Below are 20,748 nucleotides of genomic sequence, written 5' to 3'. Positions count from 1 at the left end.
TGTATGGGCGGCATCTCCCTGTGTTTCTATCTTAGAATGGGTCATAAACGAAAATGCACCAATGAGGATGACAGAAAAGCAGCAGCAGCAAGAAAACAACAACATCGGGAACAGGATGTGGAATCTCACAGACAACTTCGCCAACAGGAGACACTACAACAAACTGCTGCTAGACAAGCCCAGGATGCGGAATCTCACAGACAACGTCGCCAACCGGAGACACCAAAACAAACTGTTGTACGACAGGAACAACATGATCGCCAAATTCATAAAAAACGAATACTCTACCAACTAAGGCACGACCAGGACAATATTCAACAACTTGCACATTGCGTAACAGACAATGAAAGTACAATTCATGAACACTACTGTGGGAATATGAATGCAGTTTGCTCTAAATGCGACTCTCTGAATTTCATTGATGAAAAACCATCTGACAATCAGTTTACTCAATGCTGCCAAAAAGGAAAAGTTATGCTACCGAGACCTCACTACTCAGATCTGTTTGAGCAGTTAATGAAAGGAATGCATCAACACAGTAGAAATTTCATGGAAAATATCAGAAGCATCAACAGTTCTCATGCTTTTGCTTCATTCGGTGCCAACATTGCACCGCCCCCTGGATTCGGACCGTATTGTTTTAAAATTCACGGCCAGATCTACCACCGCACTGGAACACTTCACCCAGAAATAGGACAACCACCAAAATTTGCACAATTATACATCATTGATACAAATGAGGCTACAGAACAAAGGATGAACCTAAAAGAAAACAAAAAGTGTGATGCTGAACTGATGAACCAAATTGCTGTACATTTACAAAAAATAAGCCCATTTGCTGCCGCCGTTCAAGCTGAGGAGGAACAGAGGGCTATACAAAATGGTACTGAAATGTCTTCTATTGTCATGGCCATTAAACAAGAACGTAAACAGAATCCTCAACTTTAAAACCAGCTTTTGCCATGACAATAAACAAGTCACAAGGTCAAACTCTACACCGTGTTGGCATATATCTACTGCAGCCCGTTTTTGGTCATGGACAACTCTACGTTGCATTTTCAAGAGTTAAAATGAGATCCAACATCAAGGTGCAAGTTCTTCCTACCCCTTTACAAGGAAAGTTGCTTATAGGTAGTCAAAAGGTATTCACAAGAAATGTGGTGTACAAAAATATTTTGGCTTAATATTGTTAATAAATATATTATAGTGTCAATGTCCTTCTTTTGTCTGATGATTTATTTAAATACAGTTACAGTTCATGTAATGTGGTTTATATATTTTGATGATCTGTTTCATAATTTCATTCAATTGTATTAAGTTCTATGACTAATAAAATTTAATGATAATAAATATATTTTACCAATTATTGCATTATTCTTCAATCTTCATAAATAAACTACATACATATTCTAGAATAATAAGCTATATACTACGTGGCCAGCCGCGAACAATCAGCGACAGGGATATGGTGCCCACACTGCTAAATACTGCGTGGGCTGTGTGATATACTGCAGGGGCTGCTATATACTACGTGGCCAGTGTTATATACTGCGTGGGCTGTGTGACATACTGCAGGGGGCTGTGCTATATACTACATGGGCAGTGTTATATACTACGTGGGCTGTGTGATATACTGCAGGGGCTGTGCTATACTACATGGGCAGTGTTATATACTACGTGAGGTGTGTGATATACTGCAGGGCTGTGCTATACTACATGGGCAGTGTCATATACTATGTGTGCTGTGTGATATACTGCGGGGCCTGTGCTATATACTACATGGGCAGTGTTATATACTTAGTATATAGGAGGCATGTAGTATATAGCAGACAAATAGTACGTGGCCTGTGCTATATACTATGTGGCTGCTATATACATACATACATACATATTCTAGAATACCAGATGCGTTAATACAGGCCACGCACTATATATAACACAGCCCACTTACTATATAACACAGCCCACGCAGTATATAGCAGCCACGCAGTATATAACTCAGGCCACGCAGTATATAACCCAGGGAACATAGTATATAGCACAGCCCACGCAGTATATAACTGTGCCGCCCTGTGCCTGAACAGTCAGTGCGGAGAGACGGGACGCTGAGGAGCAGCGACGAGAGGTGAGTAAGTGATATTTTGTTTTTATTGCCTCAGCAGCAGCATTACATGTGGCACAATGCTGTATGGAGCGTCTATGGGGCCATAAAGAACTGCATGGAGCATTACATGGGGCATCTATGGGGCCATAACTGCATGGAGCATTATATGGGCCATCTATGGGGCCATATCTGCATGGAGCATTATATGGGCCATCTATGGGGCCATAACTGCATGGAGCAATATATGGGGCATTATATGGGGCATCTATGGGGCCATAAAGAACTGCATGGAGCATTATATGGGGCATCTATGGGGCCATAACTGCATGGAGCATTATATGGGGCATCTATGGGGCCATAAAGAACTGCATGGAGCATTATATGGGGCATCTATGGGGCCATAACTGTATGAAGCATTATACTACATGACTGGGCAAAATACTACTTGACTGGGCAATATACTACGTGGACATGCAATGTACTGCATGGGCTGCGCAATGTACTGCGTGGGCTGCGCAATGTACTGCGTGGGCTGTGCAATGTACTATGTGGGCTGCGCAATGTACTGCGTGGCTGCGCAATGTACTGCGTGGGCTGCACAATGTACTGCGTGGCTGCGCAATGTACTACGTGGGCTGCGCAATGTACTGCGTGGCTGTGCAATATACTGCGTGGGCTGTGCAATATACTACGCATACATATTCTAGAATACCCGATGCGTTAGAATCGGGCCACCATCTAGTATATATATATATATATATATATATATATATATACAGTATATATATATATATGTCATTGACACACACACATATATCTTTATATTTCAATGAGAGTAAGATAGCAGAAAAGCCGGTAATTCAATTGTCGGGTTCTGTAAAATGATTGCAGAACCCAACAGCATATGAGGCATGGCTTACATACAGTAAACCATTGCATATCCATTAGATTTTTGTATAACCCTCTCTAATAATGTTAGTAGTGTGTGTGTAAAATTTGGGAGCTGTAGGGGTTAAATTAAAGGATTAATTCACGAAAAAACTGGTGTGGGCTCCAGCGCAATTTTCTGTGCCAGAGAGGGAAAGCCAGCCACTGAGGGCAGATATTAATAGCCTACAGAGGGACCATGGTTATTGCCCCTGGCTAAAAACATATAACCCCCAGCCACCTCAGAAAAGGTGCATCTGTAAGATGCACCTATTCCGGCACTTTGCCTCTTTCTCTTCTCACTATCCTGTGGCATTGGCATATGGGGTAATAAGGGGTTAATGTCACCTTGCTATTGTAAGGTGACATTAAGTCTGGTTAATAATGGAGAGGTGTCAATAAGACACCTATCCATTATTAATCCAATAGCAGGAAAGGGTTAAAAATACACACACACACATTAAGAATGAAGTATTTTAATGAAAGAATCAAACACACAGGTTTTAACATCTTTATTGCATGCTCAATCCAAGCGAAGCCCTAGTTCTACTGTAAAAAAAAATCCAAAATAAAAAAGCAACAATATCCCATACCTGTCCGCCGTACAGTCATGTCCCACAATGTAATCCATGTCTGGGGGAATTTACATTTACAACCGGGAGCGCTGCTAATGCGGCCGCTCCTGGCTGTGAAAGACTGGGGAATGAATGAAATGCAGGGAGCAGAGCTTCGGTGACTAGCAGTGCCGTCACCGAATCTGCACCCCCTGGCGGCATGAACTCATATGAACTCTGTAGCTTGGGAAAATATTCCGAAACTTTTCCACGCTACAGAGTTCATATGAGTGCATGCCGCCGGGGGCGCAGCTTCACTGATGGCATCGCTAGTCACCGAAGCTCCTTCCCTGCATGTCATTCATTCATTCATTCCCCAGTTGTTTACAAACCGGAGCAGTCGTATTACCAGAGCTCCCGGTTGTAAAATGTAAATGCCCCCAGACATGGATTACAGCGTGGGACTTGACTGTACAGCGGACAGGTATGGGATATTGTTGCATTTTTATTTTGGATTTTTTTTTATACAGAAGAACGAGGGCTTAGCTTAGATTGAGTGTGCAATAAAATAATACCTGTGTGTTTGATTCTTTAATTAAAATACTTTATTCTTAATATGTGTGTGTATTTTTAACCTTTCCTGCTATTGGATTAATAATGGATAGGTGTCTTATTGACACCACTCCAATATTAACCAGGCTTAATGCCACCTTACAATACAATACAATACAATACAATAACCCCTAATTACCCTATATGCCAATGCTACAGGGCAATGGGAAGAGAGAGGCTTAAGTGCTGGAATATCTTACAGATGCGCCTTTTCTGGGGTGGCTGGGGGCAGATGTTTTTAGCTGGGGGGGCAATAACAATGGTCTCTCTCTAGGCTATTAATATTTGCCCTCAGTCACTGGCTTTCCCTCTTTGTTGGAGAAAATTGCGCGGGAGACTATGCCAGGTTTTTTTCGTGAATTAATCCTTTAACCCCTACAGCTCCCAAATTTTACACACACACACACACACACACACACACACACACACACACACACACACACACACACACACACTCACTACTAACATTATTAGGGAGGGATATATAAAAATCTAACTTTTCTGAAATGGTTTACTGTAAGTAAACCATGTCTCATATCCTGTCGGGTTCTGCAATGATTTTACAGAACCCGACAATTGAATTACCGGCTTTTCTGCTATCTAACTCTCTATGAAATATAAAGCTATATATATATGTGTGTCAATGACATATATATATATATATATATATATATATACCTATACTATGTGTAGACATTTACTCGCCTTTTTCCATTGACTAACATTGGACTCGCTACTCGTACTGAATACCCGAGCATTACAGTGTACTCGGTATGAGTATAGCGAGTCCGAATATTTCACTACTTGCTCATCCCTAACAGTAGAGTACAGTTTGGTATTACACATTTAAACTGAGCAGTGGCAAATGTTTTTATATTACAGATGTCATCTGTGTGTCATCAGTGTGCACGTGTGAGGGACGTTTTGTGGCCAGTGCTGCTGCCGGAAACATTTACCGAACTTTGGCCGACTTTTGCTTATTTTTAGGGAAAAAGCTAGGGAATTCGAACATGAATCCGAATGTGCAACATTCGTGCTGAATTTGAGATTTACAAATGTTTTCCAAACAAGTTTGCTCACCTCTAGTAAAAACGCGTCCACATTTTTATTGCTAACGCTTTGGTTTTTGTAATCATCATGTGAACATAACCTAAACGTTGATTGATTGTGATACCTTATATGAATGTTGAGTAAAAATAGTTGTAATACTTATATACATTTTGACAATATCTTGTTTTTTATTGCTTTGCTTGGTGTATTGACCAACTGGCAAAATATGAATCAGGCCAAAACACTGTGGATGATGGAACTAGGGTGACAAACTTTACAAGAGAAAAATATAACACGATATTCTAAGAGGCTGATTTGTCAACATGTGCCATATCTGGACAGTCTAATGAAGCAAGTCTAGAAAGTAACACAGCTTGAAGTCATAGTTTCTCAAACAGCAAAAAATATCACCTTTTGATTAACCAACATTATGTGTTAGACCAATATAACGTAAGTAAATGAAAAGATATTGGAAATTTAAAAAAAAAAAACGATAATGGAGGAAAAAAAACAACATAGAATCCCTAAGTCAAAAAGCTTGTAGATTTCTGATTTTTCTGTTGCCTTTGATATTGACTTATTTCTCATTAACAAACAATAATGAATGCAGAAAATAACAAATCAATTGTATATACCGCAACCTTTGATATGAATGCAGCTCAGAACAACTAACTTACATTAGATCAAAGGAAAAAAAACTGTTTTCTTTAATCCCCTTACTATATACTAGAGGTGTATATTTTGAATTGCTTAATTTTTTAAATTGAACAATATTCTTTCATATTAAGTTATACTTTATGCATCTACCACTAGGTAGTTTATTATGCCTTACCTCTTCTTTTTCAGCACTAATAAGATCTCGCCATTCTTCTGTCACATGACCGAAGTCAACAGTGTTCATGGGCACCTTTACCTCTCCGATGACGTCATGCTTAGAAAAGCGATCAAAATCATAAACATTCATCACTAATGTCTTCCCTCCTAATTCTGCATAGGGCACCTGTGAAAAACAAAATATTGTTGATTGGTGATATAATACTATAGATATGTAGGTACATTATTTTTACAATACACCCAACATATAATGAATCTCTTTGGTACTTATTTTAATAGATGAAATGCTGTGTTAGGGCTAGCGGAACGCACTGAGTATAGATAGGTAGCTTCAAGGTGCGTTCACAGCCCGGGGTCCACCGTGCAGAGAAATCTGCTGTAAAGTAACGGCGGATAACCTCTGAGCTCACACGTGGGTTAAGCTTCACCCCGTGTGAACTGGAAATGATCTCTGTTGACTCAGAGTCGCGCTGTACACAGAACTATTACCCTAACTAAGGGTTGTGCTTGCTCTGGAACTCTTCTATGCTAACCACTCACATGAAGGAACCAGTTGCTAAGCCAAGGCTAATTGCCCCCACTGACGCCAGCTGCCTGCCTGAGTGTACAGTCCCAAAGCTACATCCTCAAATCACATATGTACAGAGTGGTATAGTATCCACTGGCATGAGCCAAACACATTTGATACTAGTGCATGGCCGTGCAGCCATGCAAACCTTTTATAGTTGCAGCTCTTCAGGACCTTCATGGTGGACCAATGGAAGCTGCTACAGGACCTGAGCGTGTGACCCCCGACCTGCAATGAGAGGTCCTCCCGTGGGCATGCTCAGTGCGTGAAAAGCAGGACTTAGTCCCAGAAAGGCCTGCTTGCCGCTGACCAGTGCTGGCTACAAAAGCAGAGCCTGGAAAGGCAGCAGTAACCATTTGCACAGTATCAGGCTGAGTCAGACGCTGGGACCGATGTCTCCGCTGAGTAGGTTCCACTGTGGCTGGAGGAGAATGGGAGGCCACAGCAGACATAGTTTGAGATTCCCCTTGTGCAGCGACGGGAACTTGACACCTAACATGCTGCATCTTACATTGCTGGCATGTGACATTTCAGCCTTTAAAAACAATACTTCAGTGTTTGAGGCCAAGGCCTGTAATAATAAGGCTTTGTCAACTGTTCAATGCAAAAATAAAGGTAAGCAAAACAAGTTGTACCATCTTGAAAACTACATTCAATATGACTTATTCAGGGGTGTATCTAGAAGAGGGGCATGTTCCCCAGTTGCAGCCAGCAGGGGGCCTCTGTCAGGCCATGTGATGTGATGATCCGAGGTGTCTCTCTGGCGACAGCATTTTGCTGCCCCAGGGAGATGGAGTTATCAGTTCACTGAGCTGGCTGTCAAGTTGACAGCTGGCTCAGACAAGATATTACATGACGACTCCCAGCTTTCAATTGCATTTGCGTCTTTCCTGTTCCAGGTGCTGTAAAACCTAGATCTGCTTTTGCCTCATCAAGGCTTTCAAATTTCATAGAGGGGAAATTGCGAACAGTAGCTGCAGCTTGGACTACAATTATACTGGAAATGGTGCCGCATAGTGCTACCTTCACCAGCAGTGGTTCCTGCACAGCAAATGGATAGCTGAATGGTAGCTTTAGATTTTGATAAGCACTTTGGTAAGTGCTTGAGTCAAAGTACTGAACATATCTTCAGTAGAAATTTCTGTCTTAATACACAAATAAAATAGGACGCTAGAGCAGAACTGTATGTGTAACAAGGGTACAAAGACATGGAGAACAGTGTAGACAAAGTGTGTAAGAGATAAAACAGGACTCCAGTAGTGAGCATAAGATTCATTCACCCATGCTCAAACTTTGATAAAAGAGCAATTGAGACCTTAATGACTGGTATGCTTTACTTAAATAGATTGAACAGTACTTTGTTCCTTAGGTTAGGCTATCAGTATATGATTGGGTGTCACACAGCCACCGATCAGATAACGATAGCCTATCCTATGGATATATCATCAATAAAAAAGTAGTGGCTAACCCATGTAGTCATTTGAGATTTTTTTGAGAATTTTCTTTCTATACATTGCCTATCTATTTTTTTTGTATTAAATTGCTAATTGATTTGCAATATAATCTGTCTCTCTAGGCAGTTTTCACAGAATTTTTTTCCTGGAAGTCCTACCAATAGGACCATAGAGAACAGCTGACTATAAAAGCTATTGGCAAGATAATAGTTATCTGAAAGTTAATTCTCAATGTCAATTGTCTATATGTGTCTAAAATGACAACATTGTAATTTTTCAAGTACTATCATGCTTGCATTCACATCTAATAAGCTCTTTTTATTTTAAAGTCTTTGCATAAATAAGCTGCTAAGCTAGTTGGGCTATCTTCCAAAACCCAATCCAAAAATCAATAAAAAGATGGCTGTGACGAATACACAATGTACTTGTACACTGGGTTTTGGATATGAGCAGCTCCTGGATCGCAGAAGATCTTGGCTTCTGAGCTTATTTTTGATTTACTTGTGATACACTTTTTGTTTCATAGATTTTCAGCTTTAATGAATTATTACACATAATTACATTGCTTTTGTAGAGTCAAAGTTAGAACAGGGGTCGAAGAAGTGAAGCTTATTTGCATGGAAAAATGCTTAAAGCAAACATTATCAAAGCTTCAGCATCAACAACAATGCTGAGGAAATTAATACAATTTTTTTAGCCAAATTACACAGACCTATTGTACTTCTTGAGGTTATCTAGTAACAAGAAATCTAGCTAGGGCACCTCATTTACATGCCTAATATTTTGATAGAGAAATAAAATTGAATGTGTAGTTACATTGCAGTATGTATGTGAGATATTTTTCTTAACAAGCACTCCTTATATACAAATCTAACCATTTATCTCAATTTTACTACTCACTGTTTTGAAAACCATACTGCAGATGTTCCATTTTTTCACTTGAAAAGCAAATTGTTAAGTGTACCATATTGAATATGATGATTCTATGTTTCTGATGTTAACTACACCAGATGAATATCAAGATGCAGAAAACTGCAGGGCAGGATGGTGGCTCAGTGGCTAGCACTGTAGCCTTGCAGCTCTGGGCTCATGGGCTCAAATCCCGCCAAGAACAATGTAAGATGTGTGTATGTTCTCCCTGTGTTTGCATAGGTTTCCTCCCACACTCCAAATACATTTAGATTGTGAGGGACAGTGATGATGAATGATGTATGTGCAAATTAATGACAATTAAAATAATTAATAATGACAGCCAGGTAGTGGGAAAGTTTATCTAAGAGAGGAATTTAATCAATAATATAATATATGTAATAATAATTACAATATTATTAATATAAGAAAAATTACTAAACAGAAATAAACTCCACTAGGAGGCTAGCTGCTATCTAGTAGATTGCTATAAATTCACTTATATTATTTATTATTAAAAATTATAGAACTATAAGGATCAGCTCGAATTTAAAAATCCAATCATTTGGTAGATTCCATCATTATTAACATGTCACATAGCACATTTTGTGTTTTAATACAGGACAATATTCCTTATTAATGTCCTGTTTTATTATTATTAGCCTAACTAACGGTGTTTGATTAAAACCAATGCATACACTAAGTGCATCCCAACAACATTTTTCACTGCTCCTGCGGCTTCATCGGGGGATGGCACAGAAGAGTGAGTTTCACAACTCCCTCATGAAGCTGCTGTAGTGGTGAAACATGTTAAGGGGATTCTCTTAGGGTACGTGTCCACCTTCAGGACGGCCTAAGCTCCCTAAGCTCCGTCCCCTTCTGTGACGCAATGATGCCGGATGTGTTCATTGCACACATCCGGCATCATCGCACCCCACACATAGGGCCCTGTGTTGTACCTTGCAGCGGCGCAGCGGCGCCGCAAGGTAAACTGACATGCTGCGATCTTAAAAGACGCACAGCATGTCCGGAATCGCAGGGCCGCCGGGTGCATGTTACCACGCATAGTGGAGACGGGATTTGATAAAATCCCCTACACTATGCTGTAACATCTGGACGCTGCGTGTTTCAATATCTCATCAATAAAAAATGTTGACCTCTGTCTTCTGGATGTGCATCTTTCAAGTCTACTCGCGAGACCACTAAGTCATCTGGGTAATTTCGCAATGCATCTCTGGGAATGAAAGCTGGCGTCATCCGCCCGCGCATCGGGACAGCTTTGCTGGACGCCGAAGGGTGAGTATATAACTATTTTTTATTTCAATTATTTTTTTAACAGGGATATGGTGCCCACACAGCTATATACTACGTGGGCTGTTATATACTACATGGGCAATGTTATATACTGCATGGGCTGTGTTATATACTGCGTGGGCAGTGTTATATACTGCATGGCTACTGTTATAAACTGCGTGGACACTGTTATATACTATGTGGGCAGTGTTATATACTATGTGGGTAGTGTTATATACTGTGTGGGCTGTGTTATATACTGCGTGGCTACTGTTATATACTGCATGGCCTGTGTTATTACTGCATGGCCTGTGTTATATACTGCATGGGCTGTGTTATGTACTGCATGGGCTGTGCTTTATACTACGTGGGCTGTGCTATATACTGCGTGGGCTGTGTTATATACTACATGGCTGTGCAATATACCATGTGGCTGTGTTATATACTACGTAGCTGTGTTATATACTGCGTGGCTGTGCTACATACTATGTGGCTGTGCTATATACTACGTGGGCTGTGTTATATGCTATGTGGGCTGTGAGACTCTTTCGCCCGGGGCCATCAAAAACCTGGAGCTGGCCCTGGCTTCACTGATTAGTCGCACCTGGCCGGCCACGAACAATCAGCGACAGATGCAGTCTGCGAATTGGCGAGGGATTTGAACCACGCTTCGCTGATTGGTCATGCCCGGCCGGATGAATCCTGTGTATTCATTGCATTATTCTGAAATCTTCATAAACAAACTACATACATATTCTAGAATACCCGATGCGTTAGAATCGGGCCACCATCTAGTAGTTATATAAATTGCTTTTTCTGTCCTGAATTTTAAAATTCATAAAGTTATTTAAATATTTGTTCTATTAAAGGGAATCTGTCATCACATTTGTTCTATTTAAACTATTAATATGGGCGTACAGATTATAGAACGCTGAAAAACATCCTAACTGTATGTCTCATATCAGATGCCTTGTCAATAAATCAACTTTTATCATTTAATATAAATGACCTCCTCCAGGCTCTGGAGAGGATGATGCCTGAAAGAAAACTCTGCCTCCAGAGCTTGTTTTACATGACAGCGAGTTACCAGTGTGATATGTAATGGCTGCTCTCTACTTTGCTGATCTCACTGCAGAGCTGTGTGTGATTATAACTGACACCTGCAGGTTTTGCTATGCTTTAGCTTCCATCTTACAGGCAGAAAGGGTGGCAATATTGTTGCAATACAGCCGAGCTCAAGAACTGCAAAAATGTGTTTGCAAGAAGACATTTCTCCTGTTCTGTGTTAGTTACTTGTCTCACACTGATAACTCCCCCTTCATGTAAAATAATCTCTGGAGGCAGAGTAATCTTCAAAGCAACATCCTCCCTATTGTCTGGAAGAGGTCATTTGTATATAAGAAAAATGTGGATTTCTCTTGAAAAAGACATCGGATCGTAGATATGAAGGCATTATTTTTTTCAGCTTCCTATGACCTACACGTCCATATAGATGGTTTAGCAAGGTTGATCCTACTGACAGATTCCCTTTAATTAATCTGAATTTGTTAATTTAATAGGATTTATGCTCAACTTACATTAGTTTATGTACTGAAATGTGTATTTACCGTAAGTTGGAAAATGTTGTCAATATTGATTGTGCCATATCTGATGATATTATTGCAGCTATTGGAATGACTCATTTATAATAACTCATCTCCAAACTACAGATCTAACAATAATAATTTGCTATTATTTATATTTATGTTTTTGTAATGTTTTGGCTGTCATCCATGTTTTTCTTCTAGATTGCAAAGCTGAGAAGACTGTATATCTAAATGAACAATTACTAAATGAACAGTTAAAATATGCAACAGTCAAATGCTCAATAACGAGATTTCCCTTTAGAAAGGGCACACAAATTGATATACTGTTGAGTCCTGGCAAAGTTATCAAGAATTCCAGCTAGGTGGGAAAAAGCAATCACTCAGATTTCCATTCAAAAAATGTTTCTCAAAAGGAAACATTTTCTGTTTTTTTTTTTCAAATGCCTACTAAGTTTTTTCTTTTGTAAAACTTATTGAATTAGTTAATTGAACATCTATATTCTAACTCTTTATATTCTGAACCTGACACATTTGTGCATATTATTGTCATTAAGGCACCATAATGATTTTACTTTTACTGAGGGATAATCGATTCAGTTTGTATAACTCTGACGTATGGACAAAAATAAATCTATATGCTGATAACATACATCTACAGACCTCTAATTTCATTCATAGACACCGATTTTTTTTATGGAAATTGTCATATTTTCAATTATATCCTACAGTGTGACGGAACCAAGCGAGAATGATGGAATTGTGGGGACTCTGTGGGTTCTTTGCAAATAATCTTGCATGAAACCAAATGGAAATGCAATAAACAGAATAAAAGGATTAAAGGGAATCTGTTAAAATTATTTTGCTACCTATTTTAAGAGAAGCATAAGAGACTCTGATTCCAGTGATGTCACTTACTGGGATGCTTAGTTTCGATTTTATGAAATCATTGTTTTATCAGCAGGAGATTATCACAAGAGTACTTCTTGACCTGCTCACAGTTAGTATAACCACACCCCCACCACTAATTGGCAACTTTCTATTTACACTCAGCATAAGCAGAAAACAGACAATCAGTGGTGTGGGCGGGTTATGCAGAGGTCAGCCTTCACAAAATTAGTAGATCCGCAGCAGATAAAACACTGATTTTATCAAAACTGCAGCAAGCAGCCCAGTAAGTGACGCATCGCTGAATTGACATCATGCTGCTCTGAGAAGGAGTAGCAAAAGCCTGGTGACCGATTTCCTTTAAGAATTAAACTCACGTAAAATATATGTCTACAATGGATTATTCAAGTATTAACCTGTTTTTACTAGCGGGTTCTGTCATTAGATATCAGTATACAAGCTGCATTTTTTTTGATCACTTAGACCTGATGATGCTGTTGAGTTGGCAAAATGGCATTTGTAGGTAAAAAAAATAAATGTCAATATTTCTGTAAGTAAAAGAAAAAAAAATTGCCAAATTTCGTCTTGTAGCTTCTGGTTTACATCGTATGTCTGTTTTTGCAACATAGTAACAATATTAGTTATGTTGAAGTAAAGACAAGTCACTTGTCAATTTTTAGTTCTGCCTATTCTCCTTAAATGTTGATTCAGAAATCAGCAAAACCTACCATGAGGCAAGGATTTGTCATCTTAGAGGCAAAAAACCCTTCCAAACCCAAATAATAGTAAGGAAATGTCCAGCAAACTTCAAGTTAGTAATGACCAAATAGGTTAGGTGTCGTTTCCAGCCTACAACACCGCGAAATCATGAAATTTGATGGATAGTTAAAATGGATATCCGGAACTTTAAAAAAAAAAAAAAAAAAATTGCATATAGTTGGTAACAGAGACGACTACCGGCTTGTTGTACACAGCGCCAGTCATTGACTGATCCTTCCGACTTCCCTAATTAGGCAGCAGAGGGACGGCCCTCAATCAGCATGACACCAGTAGTCCCGCCCTGTCAACAGGAAGAGAAACTGCTGCTCTGTTGATGTGACGTCAGCAAAAGTCGGTGACCGCTCTGTGCTGGTGGAGAACGGCGCTGGGCAGAGCAGGTAGGTAGCAATTATCTGCCTTTAGTGCTTATTTGTTTGCCAATTAACACTTGAAATCATATTGAAACGTTCAGCAAAACATTTCAGGGTTATACAGTAAACAAAGTCAAAACTTACAAGTTGTCTGCTATAATAAGCTGACATTTTGAACAGTAAATGGATTGCAGGTCATTCTTTTCTTGCAAAATAAGCTAAATGTCAGTGTCAAAATGGCTGTTTTTTTAAATGATGAGCACTAAATCCTGAAATATTTGTTGAAATACATCTTTCTTTTCAGCACATATTTGGAATTAATTAATTTACAATACTAATTTAAGTCAATACTAAATATATTTTGGAAAATGTATTATATCTGAAATGTGTTAATCTAAAAAATGTAATAGTCTGGCAAGATCTTAAGAGCATAAGAATAAGCAGAGATATCCAAATATGAAACTGATTCTAAATGCATAGTTTTAGTAATAGTTCCAATTTTCCCTTTGTTCCCTGAAGATTGTCCATCCTTTTAAGCTAGACGTATATACTTTTCCATGACTACATGGAAATCTAGGATACCTAATATTTCAGAACATGTCAAAATGTATTTTAAAGGGGCTGTCCAGAACATTCGTTTTTTCCTATGGGCTTAAAAATTAACAGGCAGGTAGTTGCTAACAGAGACAATTACCTGACTATTCAATCCGGTCACTAACCACTCCTGCTGGCGATTCAGCTGCTCCACATGAACAGAGCAGCTCTTCTTCTTCTGGTCTGCCCCATTGAAAGGGAATGACTGCTGATGTCCTGCTGATTGACAGTCACCTCCCGGCAGTAAGGCAGCAGGGAGCCAGCTGTCAAACAGCATGATGTTGGCAGTCACAAGTTGTCAACAGAGCAGAGCAGATGAAAAACCGCTACTTTGTTAGTATGACTTACATGGATGCTGCTGAATCAGTGGCAGGAGCAGTCTGTGACCTCGCTAGGCTGGCAGAGACAGTTTTCGGACACAACAGGCAGGTAGTGAAAAAACTTAATAGTCCTGTATAACCCCTTCAAGGTATTTACTGTATATTGTTAAAATGCTTCTATCTGACAACTTGGATATTTCTAGCAAAAATTAAAACTGCACAAGCTGTATTCATCTTGTAACAATAGGAATTCTATAAATTTCATAAAACAGATAGTACCAAAGGCTTAGAATCTCATCACTGTGCAAATCCTATTGCTAACAGCTTCAGGCTCTCTTAATAGCATGGGAATTTCTTCCAACATACAGCCCAGACGTGTCAAATTGCACAGCAGACAGTTGCAAATAACTACCATTGACTCATATTGTACAAATCCTCAATTATATATAATTGTTTTGGGGGTCATGGTCAATTATACTTTTCAGGAGAGTTAAAAATGAGGTATGCTAATGTATATCAGTCAAATTTATGCCACAAAACACTTATTTCATTTGGCACCAGTCAGTTATAGAAAAGGATACATTTTTGTACACGATGGGAGGATTTTTTGTTTACTGATGAGGGAGCACTAAATGTTCAAGTGCTCATTACTCGAATTGAGCAGATTAGGCGCTTTGACCCACTCGACTCAAGTAACGACTATAATGGAAGTCAATGGGAATCTAGAGCATTTTTCCAGGAGACTCTAGCAGGAGTGCTGGAGGGGCAGGAAAATCACTGAAATGGATGGAAACAATGTTGAAATGTAATGGGAAGAGCATGGGGAAAATGCCTGGACACATCGCTGCCTCCCAGATCACTGCTGAGAAGTAAATTAATAAATAATTTTTAAAAAATGACAGTAGTTCCTGGCAGTGGCTGTTGCAATGGAGTTTCATTTTCTGAGAGAAGCTTCATAGATTTTGGACACAGTCAGAGATTGTCGTGAGACATTTATGTGGACTACGGTGGGCTGGCAGGTTTTTGGATTGTAATAAATTGGTAAACGAGGGAAATTGTCATGGAGGGAATTTTTAAATAAAGGTTTTCTGTGTGTGTTTATTTCTTTTTACTGCTGGGTTAGTAATGGGGGTGTTTGAATGACACCTCTCCATTACTAAAACCAGGGCTTGATGTCACCCAGCTGCTGACATCAATCCCAAAAACATTGCCTTGATTGCCACTGCACTAGCACAACCAGGAAGAGTCGAGCACATCTTATATAATGCATCACTTCTGGGGCAGCTGTGAGCTGGTATTTTGTTGGGAAGGGGCCAATATCCATAGGTCTTCCTTTACCTTGACTGGTTATCACAATATTTTTCATTTATTTAATAAATAAATTATTTAAAAAAGAAAGATGGTTGTTTGGCCCTTCCAAGTCTAAAAATACCTTCCCGCAGCCACCCCAGAAATGAATGGCTCATACATTAGTTGTGCCAAATCTGGCACGTTGCCTGGTTCTTTCTAATAGCCCTGGTGTGATGGCAATTGGAGTAATATTGTTGGGGGTTGATGTCAGCTGGCATCAAGCCTAGGGGTTAGTAATGGAGAGGCATCTAACAGACATCCCCATTACTAGCCTAATAAGTAAAAAGAGAAAAAAACACACACATAAAAAATACTTTATTTGAATAAAGACTCTCTCACACTATCCCTTGTTCACCAATTTATTTAAAAAAATGTTCCCACAAAGCTATTCTGCCATAATGTACGTTCCTCAATGTCTCAGGCATCTGTGAATAGTAGTAAAGTGCTGCTTTTACAAGCAATGGGTAGTGACATCCCTCATCAGAGACTCTGGCTCTCATTGAGTGAAGCATTGAGCCAGTGGCGCTGATGAGCATTGTCCTCACAACATGGCACCTGTGAAAACAGCAATTTACTGCCACTCACATACAGCGGAGACATTCGGGATCGGGGATTACAGCAGAGGAGCTTCGTTGAACAAAGAATAGTATTAGGGAGTCTTTAACCAAATAAAGTATTTTTTCTGTGTGTGTTTGTTTGTTGGATTACTGGGTTACTATTGGGGGTGTCTGATATACGCCTCTCCATCAATAACCCCTGGGCATGATGCCAACTGACATTACACAGCTAACATCAACCCCAAACAATATTACCCCAATTGCCACCTCAGCAGGACAATTAGGAAGAGCAGGGCAAAGTGGCCAAATTGACTCATCTAATATGATGCGCCAATTCTGGGACATCTGTGGACTGGTATTTTTAGGCTGGGAAGGGGCCAATAACCAGGGACCTTCCCAGCCTGATAATATAAGCCCACAGCTGATTTACTTTGGCTAGTTATCAAAAATAGGAGAGACTGTACATAATTTATTTAAAAAATTATGTTTATAACAACTGTCACTGAACTGCTCACTAAGAACAGAGTGCCGAACATCACATCACCGGGTCTTATATAAGATGCGACCGGCCATTCACAGTAATGCCAGTAGCCAACATGGCAACCGCATAACTGTGCATGGTTTGCAATCCGCACATGTTTATTGGCTGTCTAACAGTTGCAAAACATGCTGGTTGGGGACTCGACCATTGCGCCTGAGCACCTGCTATACTCTGTTGAGTAAAAAGCGTGCCCCAGCACCCTGATGCTTTATTGAGTATCGAGCAGTGACGAGAACCCTCACTCATCATCACTATTCTCATTTTATACACATGATGTACAGTACATGCAAGACATTGTGTGAGCAGAGCCTAAAAACAATTGCTTGAGGGGTAAAAATTGTAATGAATTTCTAAGTTATTTGGCTTTTTTCTGATATTTTCCTTTTGTCCTTAATACTCCCAATGAATAGGAGATTGAGTTTCTCTACTCCTAAAATATGTCTAACCCGCCAGTTGCAGGAAAGGACATTTGTGAAATTGTAAGGTATTTTAGTAACACTTGTAAGGGTCAAAGCAGGTAGTATTCTTAGTTGACACTTCCTAAGTTTATTAGAGCCTCTAAGGATATCGCAAAGACCCTAGTGTATTATTTGTAGCTTTAGGAATTATTACAATTTGCAGAATGTGTACTTTTTCATCCATGCCGTTAATGCTACAGGCAGAACAGACGATGGAGGAGAGTTCACTGCACTTTGGAGCTGTAATACATTTTAGACTTAGTCTGGTGAGCAGTTATGTAGCCAGTGAATGTCAACATGGCTGCATCTGATGTTCTCTGTCCTTAAGGCAGGCAACTTTGCATTTGTGCTAGAACGCAGCTGCCTCATGACTAGTTATTCTACTGACGGGTTTTTTCATTATAACAAGAGAGATAAATAAATAATGCCTCAATGCGCTGAGGGCAAGTCACAAATTATCTCTGAAAATTATTAGTTACTCAGAATAATAATAAAATTATTACAGAAACTCAGTAAATATGTATCACTGTTGCTCTTGGCATCCTGTACAAAGCTTATATTATGGAATTGTATGATTTCCATGGGCTAATTACTGACATGACAGATGGAAAGGAAGACAAGAAATATGAGGAGTTAAGTCATGAAAATAACAACTGTAGTGGTATGCAGGTTAAGGCTCAGATCACACGTTTTGAAGGTATCTCCTCCTTTATAACTAGTCATTCAATCAATTTGTTTGAAGTTTAGTTAAAAATTAAATGGAAAACTGATGGGTTTTTTAAGTCATTTTTTTTTTTTAATTTTGGGCCTTACATATGGTTTTAAATGGAATCCGTCAACAGGTTATTGCTAATCTGAGAGCAGCATAATGTAGAGGTAAAGAGCCAGAATCCATGCTCAATGTGTCACTTACTTCACAACTTGCTGTAGTTACCATACAATCAGTGTTTTATCTGCAGAAGATTATCATGGCAGGACTGGGTGTCACATGATAGACAGTCCAGCTAATCTATGCCACCCAGCCCACACCACTGAATGACAACATGCTGACAATGTACAGTGTACACAGGAAGCTGCCAATCAGGGGTGTGGCTTGGGTTATACACAGCACAACATTCATATAACTGCTACATCTATAGCAGAGAAAACAGGGATTTTAGAAAAAACTGCACCAAACAGTATAAATTGCTGTAATCAGGCTCACAGTCTTTACAATCTGATGTCAGATTCCATAGACAAAACCTACTGATAGATTTCCTTTAATCTAATACTTATGGAAGTCTAAAGGTCAACTGTGTACAGTACCTGCAATCTCCATTTTTTTCCTTTTTTTCCATAGACATAGGTAGATTTTTTTTAAATCCACATGAGTTACAACAGCAAAAAATGCTGTGTGCCATCTTATGGAATATTACATATATGCTTTCCAATGTATTGCTTCTGAGGGAGTATACTTTCATAATACTGTGCATATAGAGGCACTATATGGCAGCACATAGCTTGTCTGGGGCACTATAGCAGAGAAATTTAGGGATTTTGAATACATAGCTCTGTTGGGCTTGAAGACTTAATATCAATGGATCCTTTTTTCTATTGGCCAAACGGCAAAGAAATTTGTTATTGAATGAATATCTCATACAATGGAATTGTCTCCATTTGCAGGGGTGTTCACTATTCATATATGCACTTTGGAAGTAGTTCTTGACCTATACTGTATGTCAAATAGCTCCCGCATTTACTTGCCATTTAATTCTGCACTTGTGAGCCGTATTACCAGATATTGTACAATACTATAGCTTTTGTACTTTATTATATTGAGTTCACACTATCAGCAAACCATATAAAGATCAGATTTGACATTAGATTTGTTTTTAAAAAAGTTACAAATAAATCTTTATTTTTAATCAGTTCTGCATGTCTTGCTATTCACAATGAATAAAAACATATTTTCTTTTTGTTCGTTTGCATGGAATATTTTCTTTTTATCATTTGCTAGTTTTTGGTTCATTTTGCATCATCAGATCCATTTTTTCTAGTATAAAGAAAACATTTATTTTTTGATCATGAATTGAGAAAATGGATTATAATGTATGTCGATATGTTAGCTTTTATTATTTACAAATACTTCCAAAATCATTGCCAATCTTAGAAAACATTTTGCCACTTTACGTTGTTTGATAACTAGCAAAATGTGTCATTTGATTTCATTTTTAAAGTATTTTCTTTTGCTTACTTCCCACAGAATGACTCCTAACCAGATGCCTTATTTATAATTTTTAGGGTAAAGCACTTTTGCGTTCTGTGTGTTATGTATCTTGGATATATGTATGAGAAAGAACATTTTCAGATCTGAAGTAACATGTAATTATATTCTGTACTAGAATCCTTGGTGATTCAACAGTGACATGTTTATCTGAAATGGTGTAATCCTTTCGGAGACTGCAAAACCAGAGACACATCTGTTATTTTCCTTGCACAGCAGAACCAGAATAAAAGAACAATGAACTTGAGAACCCAAGTCTTATTGATACGTAAAGGAAAACATAGCGTTTAATGCAACTGCTGAAATTAAGCGTTCACTTATGTTGATGGTTCTCCTTAACTGCATGAATTAACCCATTTTTATGCTTCAGTAATGTAGCCGAGAATGTTTTACTATCCATCTTACTGACAGTCATGAAATGGCTTTCTGTTATAATTAAACATAACGGGATTAAGGGGGATGGTTTACATGTAGGCATGAATGAAACATTTCATATAGAAATAAGTGGTCTCCTGAGATTTAAATTGGGCAAATCATGAATTATTTGCTCCCAATTGGATGTCCCTTGTTGTTCTTCAGGGTCTCTCCAGACCTCACAACATAAAAATTGTCAGATGTTAAAAAAAAACTCCAGAAAATGAATACTCGCCTCTTACCCGTGTGTTCCGCAACATCTCTTCTTTTCTCCTTCCCCATTGTGTGGTTTCCCTTCGACCTTCTTCACTCCAGGCACTGGCTCGACTAGGCTTTAGATGTCAC

At 39.0% G+C, this 20,748-nt stretch overlaps 1 protein-coding gene across 14 annotated transcripts in view; it reads right to left on the bottom strand.

Moving 5' to 3' along the window:
• Positions 1 to 20,748, bottom strand: part of SYT1 (synaptotagmin 1) — a 1,039,255-nt gene that overhangs the window by 182,732 nt on the left and 835,775 nt on the right. For all 14 annotated transcript variants that reach the window (XM_077265350.1, XM_077265357.1, XM_077265356.1 and 11 more), the window contains one exon: positions 6,080 to 6,247. In XM_077265350.1, the coding sequence (XP_077121465.1) occupies positions 6,080 to 6,247 (168 nt within the window). The remainder of the gene's footprint in view (positions 1 to 6,079; positions 6,248 to 20,748) is intronic.

The sequence above is a fragment of the Ranitomeya variabilis genome, chromosome 5 (assembly GCF_051348905.1).
Source record: "Ranitomeya variabilis isolate aRanVar5 chromosome 5, aRanVar5.hap1, whole genome shotgun sequence".
Lineage (NCBI taxonomy): Eukaryota > Metazoa > Chordata > Amphibia > Anura > Dendrobatidae > Ranitomeya > Ranitomeya variabilis.
The sequence above is the reverse complement of the archived record's forward strand: the minus strand, read 5'-3'. Positions and strand labels throughout refer to the sequence as shown.